Here is a 14,082-nt window from a genome sequence, read left to right on the forward strand (position 1 = left end):
CTGGGACGTGAGCAATTGGTCCCTCTGGGATTATACCCACTGCTGCAGAGGGCCCCGGCACTGCACATCGACAGTTTCCTATCTGCCTTACTCCTCGCCCGAGCAGCCTCCACCACGGTGGTCTGGGCAACTAGCTGCCTTGAGCTTTGTTCCTGCTACCACGACTCATCTGTTACAATGGGTAGAACTGAAGATAGGCAAGCCAAACTGCCCTTTGAATAACGTAAGTCTGTGTGAGCCCCAGCCGGGGATACAGATCCCAACATGACGGAGGGTCCTCGACTGACATCACAGTTGGCAGACAGGTACATGAAATCCCTCTTACTGACCATGCGTCAAAGTCTCACATCAATCGAGGCCAAAATGAACCCCATGAGTATGTGCATGGATTTTATCATGCAGCGTCTATAGAAACACGACTGTTGCATAAGTGAGGCTCAGTACAGAATATCGCCCCTGGAGGATGAGTCCACAATGAGAGGAGAGAGTATGCAAAACATGGAGAGGCTCCTGAAATGTATTTCTGCAAAAAACAAAGATTTGGAGGAGACTGTCGCGCAGAAATAACATTAGAATTTTAGGAATCCCTAAATCCACAGCAACCGGACGCATGGAGGATTATGTGGAGCGCCTGTGGTTGGGCCTGTTCAAGCCACATCCCTCTCCAAACTATTGGTGTTGGAAAGAGCTCACAGCTTTCTCTCTGCCAGACCTCCCGTAGGTGCCTCGCCTAGGCCTATAATTGCTCACCTTCTCAACTACAAAGACCAAGTTACAATCCTGCAGCTGTCAAGGCAAAAACGTGACTTACTCTACGAGGGCAACTCGGACCCCATTTATCCAGATTTCACAATGGCACAGCAAGAAGTTTGTTGCAGTGAAATAAAAGCTTCAACAAGTCAACATACCCTTAACTATGTTATATCCAGTCAAACTCCGCATCTCCTACCAGGAAACAAATCATATCTTTAATGTACCTCAGCAGGCACAGGATAAATGACCCGCAGCACATCTTCAATTGCGGGGGCTGAATGCAGCCCCAGATCGCAATCTCCACTATCGGAAGTGAGTTAGAGTGGAACTCCACAGCTTCAACACCATCACGTTCTTAGTTCCTGTCATTCAGCATCCTTCACCACCAGTGGGCCATCACCTGGCAGAACTGCTCATAATGTTACACTTTGTATCCTTCAATCGTTGCCTTCTTTCCCATTTGAAACACTGCTGAAACCAGAACTGTTGCCGACCGCCATCCTACTCCCGAGCACCCTCATATAAACTAGGTGAACTGCCTGGCTCTCCGACATATATCCCCAGCGGGAATTCCTTGCCCAATGTTATGGTTTGTGTTTTTACTCTCTTCGACTTTCTTTATCTACACTGATGTCTATTCTGGTCTGTCCATTACAGTATCTCCTCCTCTTCCCTCCCTCCACTTCCATAGTCAAATTTTCTTTTCTTCTAGCAATGCAGTCTCTTCTGAACAAGTTTCCTTTTGTTTCTAGTATTGTTGGGCTCTATGGGGGCAGCCATTTGCCTACAGGTTTGGGCCGTGGGTGTGGGTGAGGGAAGGGGGAGGAGTTGTTCGTGGTTACAGTGGTACAGCACACAGTTGGCCAAAGATATGCCAATGCATTACTGTATACAAACACCAGACTTCATTCTTTACGATACACATAACCATCACGCGGACGTCACCAACCAAGTAGAAACATATGCTCACCTAGGCCTGACCCCAGCCCTACTTATTCCCTTTTGACATGGAATGTGCGCAGACTATGGGACCCTCGCAAATGTAGGCACATACTTGGCTACCTAGATAGACAAAATATCCAAATACAGCCCACTGCCTTGCTAGATGATAGCTTTCGTGAAGAGATAGGGCAAGAAATTTGTGATTTTTTTCCCAGGAACCTAGATACTGTCCCTACCCTAGCTTGCGTCTGGGAGGCCTTCAAAGTTACTATACGGGGATTATGCATTGCCAAAGGGTGGGTAATCCTGCGGGATATTTGGGGATCGCTACAGAAACTACATCAAAATGATGAAGGACATAGACACACACATCGCAGAGATCCCAAATGCCCAAAGACAGGTGCAACTACAGGAATTAACAACAGACTACCTAGCCACGGCGGAACTTGAATCTCTCTTCCACTCCAAGTATCATCGGGCTCACGGGTTTGAGGAGGGGGAACGACCGGGGAAAGCGCTAGCTGAGGTGGTGTGGATTCCCCAGATTCTCCAACAATATTTTTGGGTTGGTGGAGACGGCAGGCACCTTACAAACAGATTCTAGAGAAATACTTTGCACTTCCACAGATTACTACCCACACCTTTATGGCACACGAAAAACGCGTCAAATTGACTTGGCATCCTTCTTCGAGGACACTGCCCGAGGTTGACTCAGTGATCCCCACAGGGAGTTTCTCTCTGCAGATATCAAGGAGGAGGTGCTCCTTCGCGGTCATAATGCAACAATGCTCCGGCGAAACCCAAGGCCCCGCGGGACTGCCGGCAGACTTCAATAAGTGTTACGCTGAAACGTTGATTCCCATTTTGAAACAGGTGTGTGAGGAAACTAAACAGACGGGCACTCTCCCGTTGACCATGCGGAAACCAATGATTATCTTGCTCCTCAAGCCGGGAAAAGATGCTATGGCATGCACAGCTTAGAAGCCCTTGTCTTTAATTAAAAGCGATGCAAAAATACTAGCTAAAGTACTGGCCAATAGGCTAAGCTTGCTGATAGAGGGCCGAGTTCTGCATGTCCAACCAGGATTCATACCTGGTAGAGCCACTTCTCATAATTTACGCACTATATTTGCATTGCTGCAGGATATTGACCCTGATTTGTCAATAGTAGCGGTCTTTTTAGATGCCGCCAAAGCCTTCGATTCGCTAGAGTGGGATTATATATTCGCTGTATTGCGTAGAATTTGCCTTCCATCTCCTTTCTTATCCTGGATCTCATTACTCTACAGTCAACCACAAGCCACAGTGCAAATCAATGGGCACTGTTCCGGCCCCTTCCCCATCTCGCATGGCACTCGGCAGGGATGCCCCCTCTCTCCCCTGCTCTGGACATGGAGTTATACTTTCTATGCACACAAGCTCACTATGCAATATACTGGTTTCAGCCACCTCCATTCATGCCCCACCTGCCCATCGAAGAAGGCTATATGGCTCCTTTACCTACTACCTTCTTCCTAGGGTCACCTGTCCCTGGAGAGGATACAACCCACTCCATGGTGGCATGCACTAACCGAGCATGGTATCGGCTTGTTAGGAAACTACACAAACCACTATTATACTTGCCACTACTCCCTCTTTCACCCAGTGGTTAATTTGTAAAAATGAAGTGCCAAGGACCTTCTCTGTAACCCTCTGCAGCTTGCACCACCCATACCCTGCCAGCACTGCCAATGGTAGCACCAACATAACACCTAACCCTCTCACACTCTTGCAAGTTTGAAATTCACACCATTTCAGGCCACAAAAAGCTATAATAACTAACCCCGGGCGTAGTGGGCATAGCAGGGCTAAACAGAAGTCCATGGAGTTGCAAACAAACTCAGTGGAACTCTGCTACGCTACGCCACCCGCCTCCACCCCCCTATATTAACAATTAATTCTACATGACTTAAAATTAAATTAAAACCACTTACCTGGCATGCGGCGTCCCCGGGCTGCCCTCCTCCCCGTCTGGGTAATTCTTTGAGAGAACTGCACATGCGTGCATGCCCACGCATACGCATTTATTGCGAGAAATGCACATGCACAGTTTTCTCAAAGAACTACCCAGTCCGTGAGCAAGAGGAGGAGGACAGCCTGGGGACGCCGCATGCCAGGTAGGTGGTTTTAATTTAATTTGAAGTCATGTAGAATTAATTGTTAATATAGGGGGGTGGAGGCGGGGGCTTGCCAACTCGGCTCCACTGTGGAGTGTGTGGAGATTTGCCTTCTCTATTTTCTCAGTGGAAAGTGGAGGAGGCAAATCTCCGCGGGCGGAGTGGAAGTTTCCGCTCCGGGTTAATAATAACGGCATGAGAGGCTGGTATTACTCATTTTAAATGTATATTGACTTACTAAACATGGTTGTTGTGCTCATCTCAAAACAGCGCCACCATGTGGTAGACTGTCACTAGAGCCGGTGCTGACAATTAAGTTCTGGTGCTGCGCACCGGAAACCACCAGCACAAATGGCACTGCTTTCACCTCATGCCGGTCCCTCATGAAGCCATATGTCACAACATGCTTCGCAGGAGAGGAATAAATATCTGGTGTGACCTCTACAATGAGGGAGTGTATAAAGATCGAGAAACATTGCTAAACTGAGGAGCCGCCACACCATTGGAGATCTTTCTCTACAACAGGATTAGACATTAAATCTGAGCTAATACCCGTGACTTTCCTCAGAAACCTCCCACATTTAATGTCCCACATGGGCAACGGGGCAAAAACATGCAGTATCTAACCTCTATAGTACCACTCTACTAGAGTGGCGAGGTGCACAGAATGGGGCTAGAGCGGGGTAGGATTTAAAATTAGACACTCCACTCGCAGATAAACGGTGGGTTCACAGCTGCACACAAACAGGCATTATAATAGCCAACAGCCTCCTCACATCACACATTTAAAATGTATACATTGGGTATACTATACACCAGCAAGACTGCACAGATATAAATTAAGATCAGATGACCGCTGTGACAGATGCCGACAGAACGGGTTGAGCTTCCTCCACCTGGCGTGGCAGTGTGAGTTGATACACAGGTATTGGGTAGAGGTGCTGTCCTCTTTATCTAAGATGGTCGGCTCACCCATTCCCGTCTCCCCGGTTACGCCATTATTAGGTTACACTGAGGAGTTTCAGACCGCACAAAGGAAAATCATTGTACTGGGACTGCGAATTGCAAAGTGAAGGGTGCCATGCAGATGGGGACAAGGGCGGGCCCCCGAAATTCAAAGAGTGGCTGACAGATCTCATATATTGTAACGAGCAGCTAACAAATTATGCAGAATTGTTGCCAACGACGTCCCATACAAGGGACTTCTGGGACCCCCTGCTGACTTATTTGCGCAAATACCCACATTGACAGATGCATTATAGGATCAGTTGGATTTTCCCACTTCTATTTGCACTATAAAGTGCACATGGCACATGCCACTTCATATCATGAGAGGCCACCTGATAGCTGATACCTGATACCTAACAATTGCAAGTTAAACCCCTGGATAATGCGCAATGAGTCAGTATGCAAATGTCCAAATGTTGATATTCCAAGACTCCGATATACTGGAATAGGGCTTGTTTTTTGATTTTTTTTTTGTGTATGCATAAGCAAATGTAACCAATAATCAACAAGCTGTAAATGTACTGCTGTGTTTTGTTGGAACAATCAATAAAAACATTAAAAATTTAAAACATACAGACCAATTTAAGTTGCAAGGACACGCTCACAAGCTCTTCAGGGTGCAGAAGTATGTTTGTTTTTTTAATATCATTTTAACCCCTTCGCTGCTAGGCCTTTTCCCTCCCTGTGCTATGTCTTTTTTTGGCTATTTGGGGTAGTTCGCGATTAGGCCCCTGTAACTTTTTGACCACATAAGGTATCCACACCAAATTTTCGTCCTTTTTTCCAACATCATGGGGATTCTAAAGGTACTGAGGGTTTGTGGATTCCCCTGGAGAGGACCCAGAAATTAGCCAAAATACAGCTACATTTTGGTTTTCTTGGAAAAATTGGAAAAAAGGGCTACAGATGAAAGCGTCTATTTTTTTCCCCTGCAAATGGTATCAAAAAAGCGGTTGTGGTGCTGAAATCGCCATCTTCCCAGCTTTCAGGGAGAAGCAGACTTTTGTCAGAAAACCAAACATTTTTATACAGTTTTGGCATTTTTCTGGGACATAGCCTATTTTTGCTCTTTTTTGTGCTTTCAGCCTCTTTCCAGTTAATGGTATAAATGGGTATAAAATCAATAATTTATCCTGGAAAGGTATACATTTTAGAAAAGTGGTCAAAATTCTGAATTCAGCAAGGGGTCATTTGTGTACATCCTTCTAGGTTTCTTTATAGAAACTAACCTTTGAATGTAGGAAAAAATGAAAATTAGTTGAAAAAAACAGCCATTTGTGTCAATGTTTTTACCAGTAACTTCTTATAATTATGGCAGCTCTATTAAAGCAATATACAGTTACATCCGCTGGACCTTTCTAGTAGATATTTAGGACTTGTAGGTTCACCAAGACCCGACGAACCCAGAGCCAATAACTGAGCAGCGTCTCGCAATGGTTTTTTATTATGTACCGGGTATGTAGCAATTCATTTGGGAAAATATATACATGGAATAATTGGTATGAAAGACACCTATGTATTTCTGAAATTGGAACAAAATATAGAGTTTAGAAACAGTAGATATTTGCATATTTCCGAAATTGGAGTACCCATACTAGCATGAGAATTATAGGTCATTTTTCAAAATGACTTCTTTTACACATTGTCAGGAAGAAATACATAGAAAGTCAACAGGTAATAACATTTGCTCTACAAGTCTGTGTTACCCTTTGTCTTCCGATAAAAATGGTACTGCACTTGTGTAGGTAGGCTTAGTGCCCGCAACAGGAAATGGCTCAAAACGCAACGTGGACACATTATTTTTAAAGTGAAAACTGACCCTTTTTTTGTAAAGTGCCTAGCTGTAGTTTTTGAACCCTAGCTCTGCCGGCACCTAGGGAAACCTAGCAAACCTATAGATTTTTGGAAACTAGACACCCAGGGGAATCTAGGAAGGGATGATTTGACTGGCTCTTACCGGGTTCTATGACCCAGAATCCGTTGCAAACCTACATTTTTTTTTAGAAAAAACACATTTTCCTCACATTTCTGTGGTGGAAAGTTCTGGAATCTGTGTAGATCCACAAAATCCCCCCACCCCGTGTTGATCAAAGTATTCTGAGAAAAATTGTACCTCACTTGTGTGGTTAGGCCTAGTGCCCACGACAGGAAACGGCCCAAAACACAACGTGGACGCACCACATTTCCACAGTGAAAACTGACCCTTTTTTACAAAGTGCCTAGCTGCAGATTTTGAACCATAGCTCTGCTGGCACCTAGGGAAACATAGCAAACCTATACATTTTTGAAAACTTGTCACCCAGGGAAATCCAGGATTGGGTGTCTTGACTGGCTCTCACCGGGTTCCGTTACCCAGGATTCCTTTGCAAACCGAAAAATGTGTCCAAAAAAACACATATTACTCACATTTCTGTGGTGGAAAGTTCTGGAATCTGCGTGGATCCACACAATTCCTCCCACCCTGCGTTCCCCAAAGTCTACTGAGAAAAATGGTACCTTACTGGTGTGGGTAGGCCTAGTGCCCGGGATAGGAAATGACCCCAAACGCAACATGGACACACCACATTTTCACAGTGAAAAGGGACCCTTTTTTTTACAAAGTGTCTAGCTCCAGATTTGGAACCCTAGCTATGCCGGCACCTAGGGAAACCTAGCAAACCTATACATTATTGAAAACTAGACACCCAGGGGAATCCAGGATGGGGTGACTTGACTGGCTCTCACCAGGTTCTGTTACCCAGAATCCCTTGCAAACCTAAAAATGTGTCCCAAAAAAAACCAAATTTTTCTCACATATCTGTGGTAAAAAGTTCTGGAATCTGCGTGAATCCACAAAATTCCACCCACCCCGCGTTCCCTAAAGTCTTCTGAGAAAAATGGTACCTCATTTGTGTGGGTACCCATAGTGCCTGCGACAGGAAACGGCCCCAAAGGCAACTTGGATACAAAACATTTTCACTGTGAAAACAGACCCTTTTTTTGCAAATTGCCTTGCTGAAGATTTTAAACCCTAGCTCTGCCGGCACTTAGGGAAACCTAGCAAACCTATACATTTTTGGAAACTAGACACCGAGGGGAATCCAGGATGGGGTGACAGTCTACTAGCAATAGTCTTATTCCAGAGGGAGAAATTCCTGTACCCTTTGACCTCGAGCAAGAACCATTCAATGGTGCCCCAGGATATAACCCAAGCATAGATTACATGCCATTATCTGCATATGCATTAGAACGCCGCACAGCAGAAACTATTAATACCCCCTTGCAATATCCCCTTCCCCCATTCCAGCAGACCTTATTGATAAGCTGGAACATTGTGGGAATTAGAAGTAAGCTAGGGGACCCTGACTGGGGTACTTTTGTCGACAGGCACAACATATGTTTATCCAGGAAACATGGGCACTAGAGCAAGTGAATAGGTGTGGCTACAAAAGCTATAGAGTTGCATTGATCAACTCGACTGCTGGGCACACTTCTGGTCGATTATTAGCTTTGGTTCACTACACCATATCTTATGTCGTTACCCCCCTCCATGTAAATAACCCCGTAGACCAAGAGATAATTATTGCCTGTTCCAACATACATCCCCTCATGATAATTAATATTTACAACAGGAGTAGCGCTTACAAACCGGAATCAAAAACACTGCAATTATTGGACAGTGTACTAGGTCATCACTCTAGCACTCACCATGTGCTTATAGCAGGGGACTTTAACCCCACATTTGGGCCGAATAGCCTGGCATGTGAACTATTCAGGGATGAGAATTTAATTTGAGGTTTCCTTGACCTGGTCTGCCCTACTAGGAGGTACATCTCCCGGACAGCACTCCAGGTTTGGACCTTACCCTATAGCATGGAATCCAGGCATGTAACTGGCATTCCCCTTCCGACAAACTGCTTGCACCAACACTTAGACAAGGCATCTACATTAGCACAATCGACTATAGTTTTCTGGATGTAGGATTATGGATTAAGCTAATCAATATGATTGTAGTGAAGTGAGAGAACGACCATAACTTTTTAGCACTAAATCTAAAAGTATCAATGACCCTCCGATGTTTGGCAGCTATCAAATATCCGTAAATATCAAACAAAGGGAAGGAGAAGCTAAGGGTAAAGAGGTTCCACTCAGCTCCCAAGCATTTGTCAACAAAAATCAAAGGTGAGTGGAATCTGTGATTTAGAGGATCCCTTTGAAATAAATCTGAGAGACCATCAACAAATGCTTTCGGTCGGTGGTATATGCTTTGGCACTAACATACTTGTATCATCATCGGTTTTCCTTACTCCAACCAGAAGGTGATCTCTTGTAATCAACGAGATTTTTTCGTGGTGATCCACAACAGACTGAGTAATCTAAAATTCCCCCTTGTCTAGTGCTCAAAATTTTAATAAGGGTTAGACAAGGATAAGGGTAAAAGGAAAATGTATGGGTGTAATGGACGTGTAATGTATCCATCGCATCTTGTAGTGAGGTCATGGTCTACATGTTTCAGCCTCTCTGCGCCCATAAAGGGTTGGCGGCTTTCGTCAGGATCATTCAAAAAGTTGTATTCGGAGGATGTCTTAATGTCAATTAGTCACAAGGAAAAACAAGAGGACCCCCCTCACTATGGAACCAGGGTGCGTACTATATATCAAAAACAGTTGGTCCAGTGGTGCATTCAATGTATGATCAATAATCAATACAAAACATGATAACAAATAACACTTTGAGGGTTTTTAGGGGATGTCAGAGGAAAAAACAAAGCTCTTAACACCAATTTTTATATCATCATCAATGTTATATTTTTGCAGAGACAGGTAAGTCCTTTTGTACACATAGTTTTCAAAAGAAAGTGCAAAGGTGTCCCAAGTGTATTGTGAGAACCGAAAGAGTAAAAAAAAGTACAGTTTAAGTGACAACAAGTGAATTATATACACGGTTTCTACAGGGGGTATTTTACAAGGGAAAGGGAAAAACGACCATTGGAGCAGTTATTATAACAACAAAAAATGTTACAGTGGCTGTCTAAAATCATAAGCACGGTTTGTATGGTTCATTTTCATAAGAGCGTCGACGGCGTTTCGACCCTGAACAGGATGAAGGGTCTCGTCAGGACTGGGGAGATGTGGGACATCTGGATATTTACATGCTCAGTAGCGTAGGACGAGTGCCAACCCTGCGTGTTTTAATCAAGATAAAATAACTTACAGTGGACCCGGCCGGGTACACTGTTACTGGTGCGGGGGGTGGCATTGGAATCTGCTCATTGGCCGGGTATGCAAGTGCAGGACTCGTACTGGGTAGATCATAGCGGAAGGTTTCCTACTATTGTTCAGCTGCAGTGATGGCAGACCGGGACAATGCCCGGGGAGGTAGCGCAATCACTACTCGTAGTCTCTCTCGATCCGACTGCGGTGGTATGAGATGTGGACTTTACTGATACTACCGTTCTCAACTGTGGTTATGGCTGTTTCCAAATTTCTGTACATAGCTTTGGCAACTAGAGCCAAAGCATGTAGCGCAGCCTAAACAGCCATGCCCTAAATGATCCCTACATGACCCTGATTTTTAGGCGATTTCAATTGTTTACTGTAATTTTTATGTAATTATATAGCTATTTATCGATGTTTTGTTTGAACATGTTTTTTTTTTTTTTTCTTTTTCTTTTTTTTCTTTTGTATTCCTCATATACCAATTTTTTGGGTGCTCTAGACGGAGATCCTCTCCCCCCCCCCCCCCCCCCCCCCCCTGGCATCTCGATGTTACGACCACAGAATTCGATGCCAGTGAAGGCAGGAAAAGATACCCCCCTCTAGTTTTTACTGCTTGCTTTATCCACCTCAGCCTCTGTGACTTGGCGACCCCCGGATTGGTTGAGGACTAAGCACCGACAGTACCCAGGTTAAATCATCGGAATACTCTCATCTGTTCCACCATGCCACAAGGAGCTCCCAGATCTTAGACTCTGAGGAATTATCACATGCTATATCAGACTCACTAATATATATAATATACCTTAAACATTCAGAAAAAGTGGGAGCATTTTCAGATTTCCATACTTTACATATTTCTCGTCTTGCCAATAACATCACATAGAAAATAAATTTAGTCTGCTGATTCGCGAGATGGTAATCCGTCTCCAGACCGAACAGAATCATTACCGGTGAGACCACAATCCGTGTTCCTAGCACATCCATCAAAAAACTCTAAATTTTTTTCCAAAACAGGTTAAGGCTAGGACATTCTACAAACATATGCAAGTCATCTGCCTCTAAAGATTTGCACCTTGGGCAGCTATATTGTAGGTTTGTGATCCTTGTCAGTCTTTTTGGGGAGAAATACACCCTGTACAGTGTGAACAGATGGTTTCGTTTAAGAGGAGCTGATTTTACTATTCCGTTCACCAGGCTAAAAGAATCCCCCCACAAGTCTACCAGTTTGTTACTATCCAGCCCCACAACATTTCCCCAGAGATTCTGAAGTTCCAAATCAGTAACTCCCTCTTTTTCCATCAATGTCTCATACCAAAAAGCGAGCTCTTTATCCCAACGCCCCTTTCTATTTACAAAATCAAATTTCGGGTTAGATGCACAATCCAATATTTCCGTAGACCACCAGCTTGACAGCTGGTAATATTTAAATCTTGTAAGGGTTCCTTCCGTAAACATGAAGAGGGAATCCCACCCCAATAACTGTTGATCATTTTGTAAATCTCTCCACTGCATTAACCCTGCTAATTTAAGAGGGGTTGACAGTTGGTCTCTAAGACATTCTGGGGTCCCTGGAGAGTCCCATATTGGGGCCTGAGAAGCATAGTATGGAATTTGTAATTTTTTCCTGAAGAAAACCCAATTCTTCAGAGCCGTGACTAAAACCTTTAGCCTGACCTTTTTATAAAATCTGGGGTCTCCAAACTTAAATAAGAAGTATTCGTGGCCTTGGGGGAGTTTGAACATGTTTAATTTTAGTATGTATTTTTGATAATGAGACTGGTGTTTCTACTGCAGACCTCAGAAAAGGTCTGTCAAAAATTAAAGGGTTTGTGATGTTGCTTATCTATGGGAAATAACTGATGATGTGTAACTTATACTGAACTTAGAGTTAATTCCCCTACAGTTCAACTGCTAGATTATATTTTTTGTTCATTATCTTCTACTGCTTCACTTCCAGGTATGATCTGAAGACATCCTTTGATGTCATTGAGAAGGACATCCACATGCTTGTTAACAAGTACAACTCATCAACAGACTTAGCCAACTAGACTGCAAGACACCCTGAACTGTCCTTACCCGAAGACTCAATGAAGAATCTCCAGTAAAAGCTGGGTACCAGCCGCTGGGGGTTTCTGACAAGGTGTGAGAATCTTATTCTGCATCGTCTTCAAAAAGGATTACTATGGACTACTTTAAAAATTAAAGCATCAAATGGGATGTTTTACTTCACAAAGCACTAAATAAAACAATATGACTCAATGAGATGTTCTAAACTTTTTTAACTTCTACGGATGTTTCTGCCTTTACTGTTCTAAATTATAAACTACAATAGAGAAATTGTTCACGAACTCCTTCGGGCATCGAAACCCCGCTCAAATATTATATTATTTTTCTGTGCAGCATTCACAAATTCCTTGGCCTCTTATGCTGAGGGACATTTGGTTTGGTTTTAATTTTCAGATGACACAAATAGCTAGATTCTTAGTGCACTAAAAGGTGTGTATTCAACCGTTTGGTAACTTGTTGGTGTGTCGGTGTGGGTGTGTCATACAGGCAAATTCTGTTGTGGGTGTCCTTGGGCAGCTGAGGCTTCTAATGTCAGGTTGTGGATTGGAAGGTTTGGGTACTGTCATCTAGATGTCAAAAGTGTTTCCGAACAATGAATGACACCGCTGGTCACCTGGGAAAAACCTCAGGAGAGAGGTGTAAGGCCGTGTAAACCTGATCGGAAACCAAGACATCATTCCAGGGGGTATATGGATGTAGGACAATCAAACAGAGTTTGTGTTTGGGTTTCTGACACAAACTATGTCGACTTTTTATTGTAATGTTAGATATAAAACTTTATAAATAAATAAAGACTGACTGAGCCAGACAAACACCATCTGTGTCAGGATCATGACACTAAGAGGACCGGTTCCCGAATGTGTAGCTATTTTAGAGCTAGTGGTTTCACAAGGCATTAGCATTGCATGTGTGTGTGTCATGGTCATATTTTCTCTGTCTGTGGTTTGTTGTCTGATAGATAAAATTAAACTGTACTCACTTGCGTCAGGTCAATGTTGAGCGGATTATGTGTGCTTTGTGTAATAAAATGCCTTGAAGAAGAAGACAGGATGCAGCCCTGCCTTCTTAAATTACATTTCAAAAATATTTCATACGAGTGAAATAGTAAGAAAAAAGTTTGATATACGGATCTGGGCCAGAATTTACAGTTCTTTCTTTAAAATAGTGAGAAGAAAGTTTGATATATGCACCATGGCCACGATAATGAGAGGTTTAGCTCACATCGTATGTTAGGTACTTTGCTGATCACAACACCACATGTTCACACATACCTTTGTAGCTGTTGCTCGACTTACCACCCACGAATCACATATCGGAAGTGGTCTCCGTCGGTTGTCTATGTAGTCATTGCTATAGGTCTGCAGGAGGAGCTAGCAAAATGGTCCTAAAAAGGTTTGTACAGCTGTATTTCCGACATTTTTTCATATTTTCAAACATTTATCTCAAATGTCAAAAATGTCCCATATTATTTTTTTGCTGCAGTTAATCGTTACTTTATACAGAATGAAGGTAGAACAGGTGAAAGCCCAATTGCAAGGACATTTTCCAAGAATATCAGCTCAAAATATACTGTGATGACCAACATTAGACGTTCTCTCTGGCATTGAACGTCTCTAAAAAGCAGGAGCTAAACAATGCAGCCAGCAAACGCATGGCTTTCTATTTCACGCATGCACCATACAGTTCTGCTTCAGAATTTGCCAGCTGAATGATATTCATCCAGTGTCATTTTATTTTCTGTACCCAAAAATTCAACCTAGATTTGTCTTCAGCCCTAATCAAGCTATGGGAGTCAAGGAGCAGGTGTGAGAATAATGAAGTCTTCAGTAAAATACTCCAAGTCTAAAGAGTGTATAGCATGAAGCCACACAGTGAGAGGAAAACAGCAATCTCAATAAATCTTAAGGGTCTCTGCTCTCTAACTAACAATCCAACACCTATTAATGCACAAAGTATTC

At 43.4% G+C, this 14,082-nt stretch overlaps 1 protein-coding gene across 1 annotated transcript in view; it reads left to right on the plus strand.

The window, feature by feature from the left end:
• LOC147711541 (glutathione peroxidase 3-like) overlaps window positions 1-12,316 on the plus strand; it is a 106,078-nt gene extending 93,762 nt beyond the window's left edge. The window contains exon 6 of the mRNA XM_086922248.1: window positions 12,015-12,316. Coding sequence (XP_086778374.1) covers window positions 12,015-12,105 — 91 coding nt within the window. The 3' untranslated portion in view covers window positions 12,106-12,316. The remainder of the gene's footprint in view (window positions 1-12,014) is intronic.
• The last annotated feature ends 1,766 nt before the right edge of the window (window positions 12,317-14,082 follow it).

This window comes from Lissotriton vulgaris, chromosome 5, assembly GCF_964263255.1.
Source record: "Lissotriton vulgaris chromosome 5, aLisVul1.2, whole genome shotgun sequence".
In the NCBI taxonomy this organism is placed as follows: domain Eukaryota; kingdom Metazoa; phylum Chordata; class Amphibia; order Caudata; family Salamandridae; genus Lissotriton; species Lissotriton vulgaris.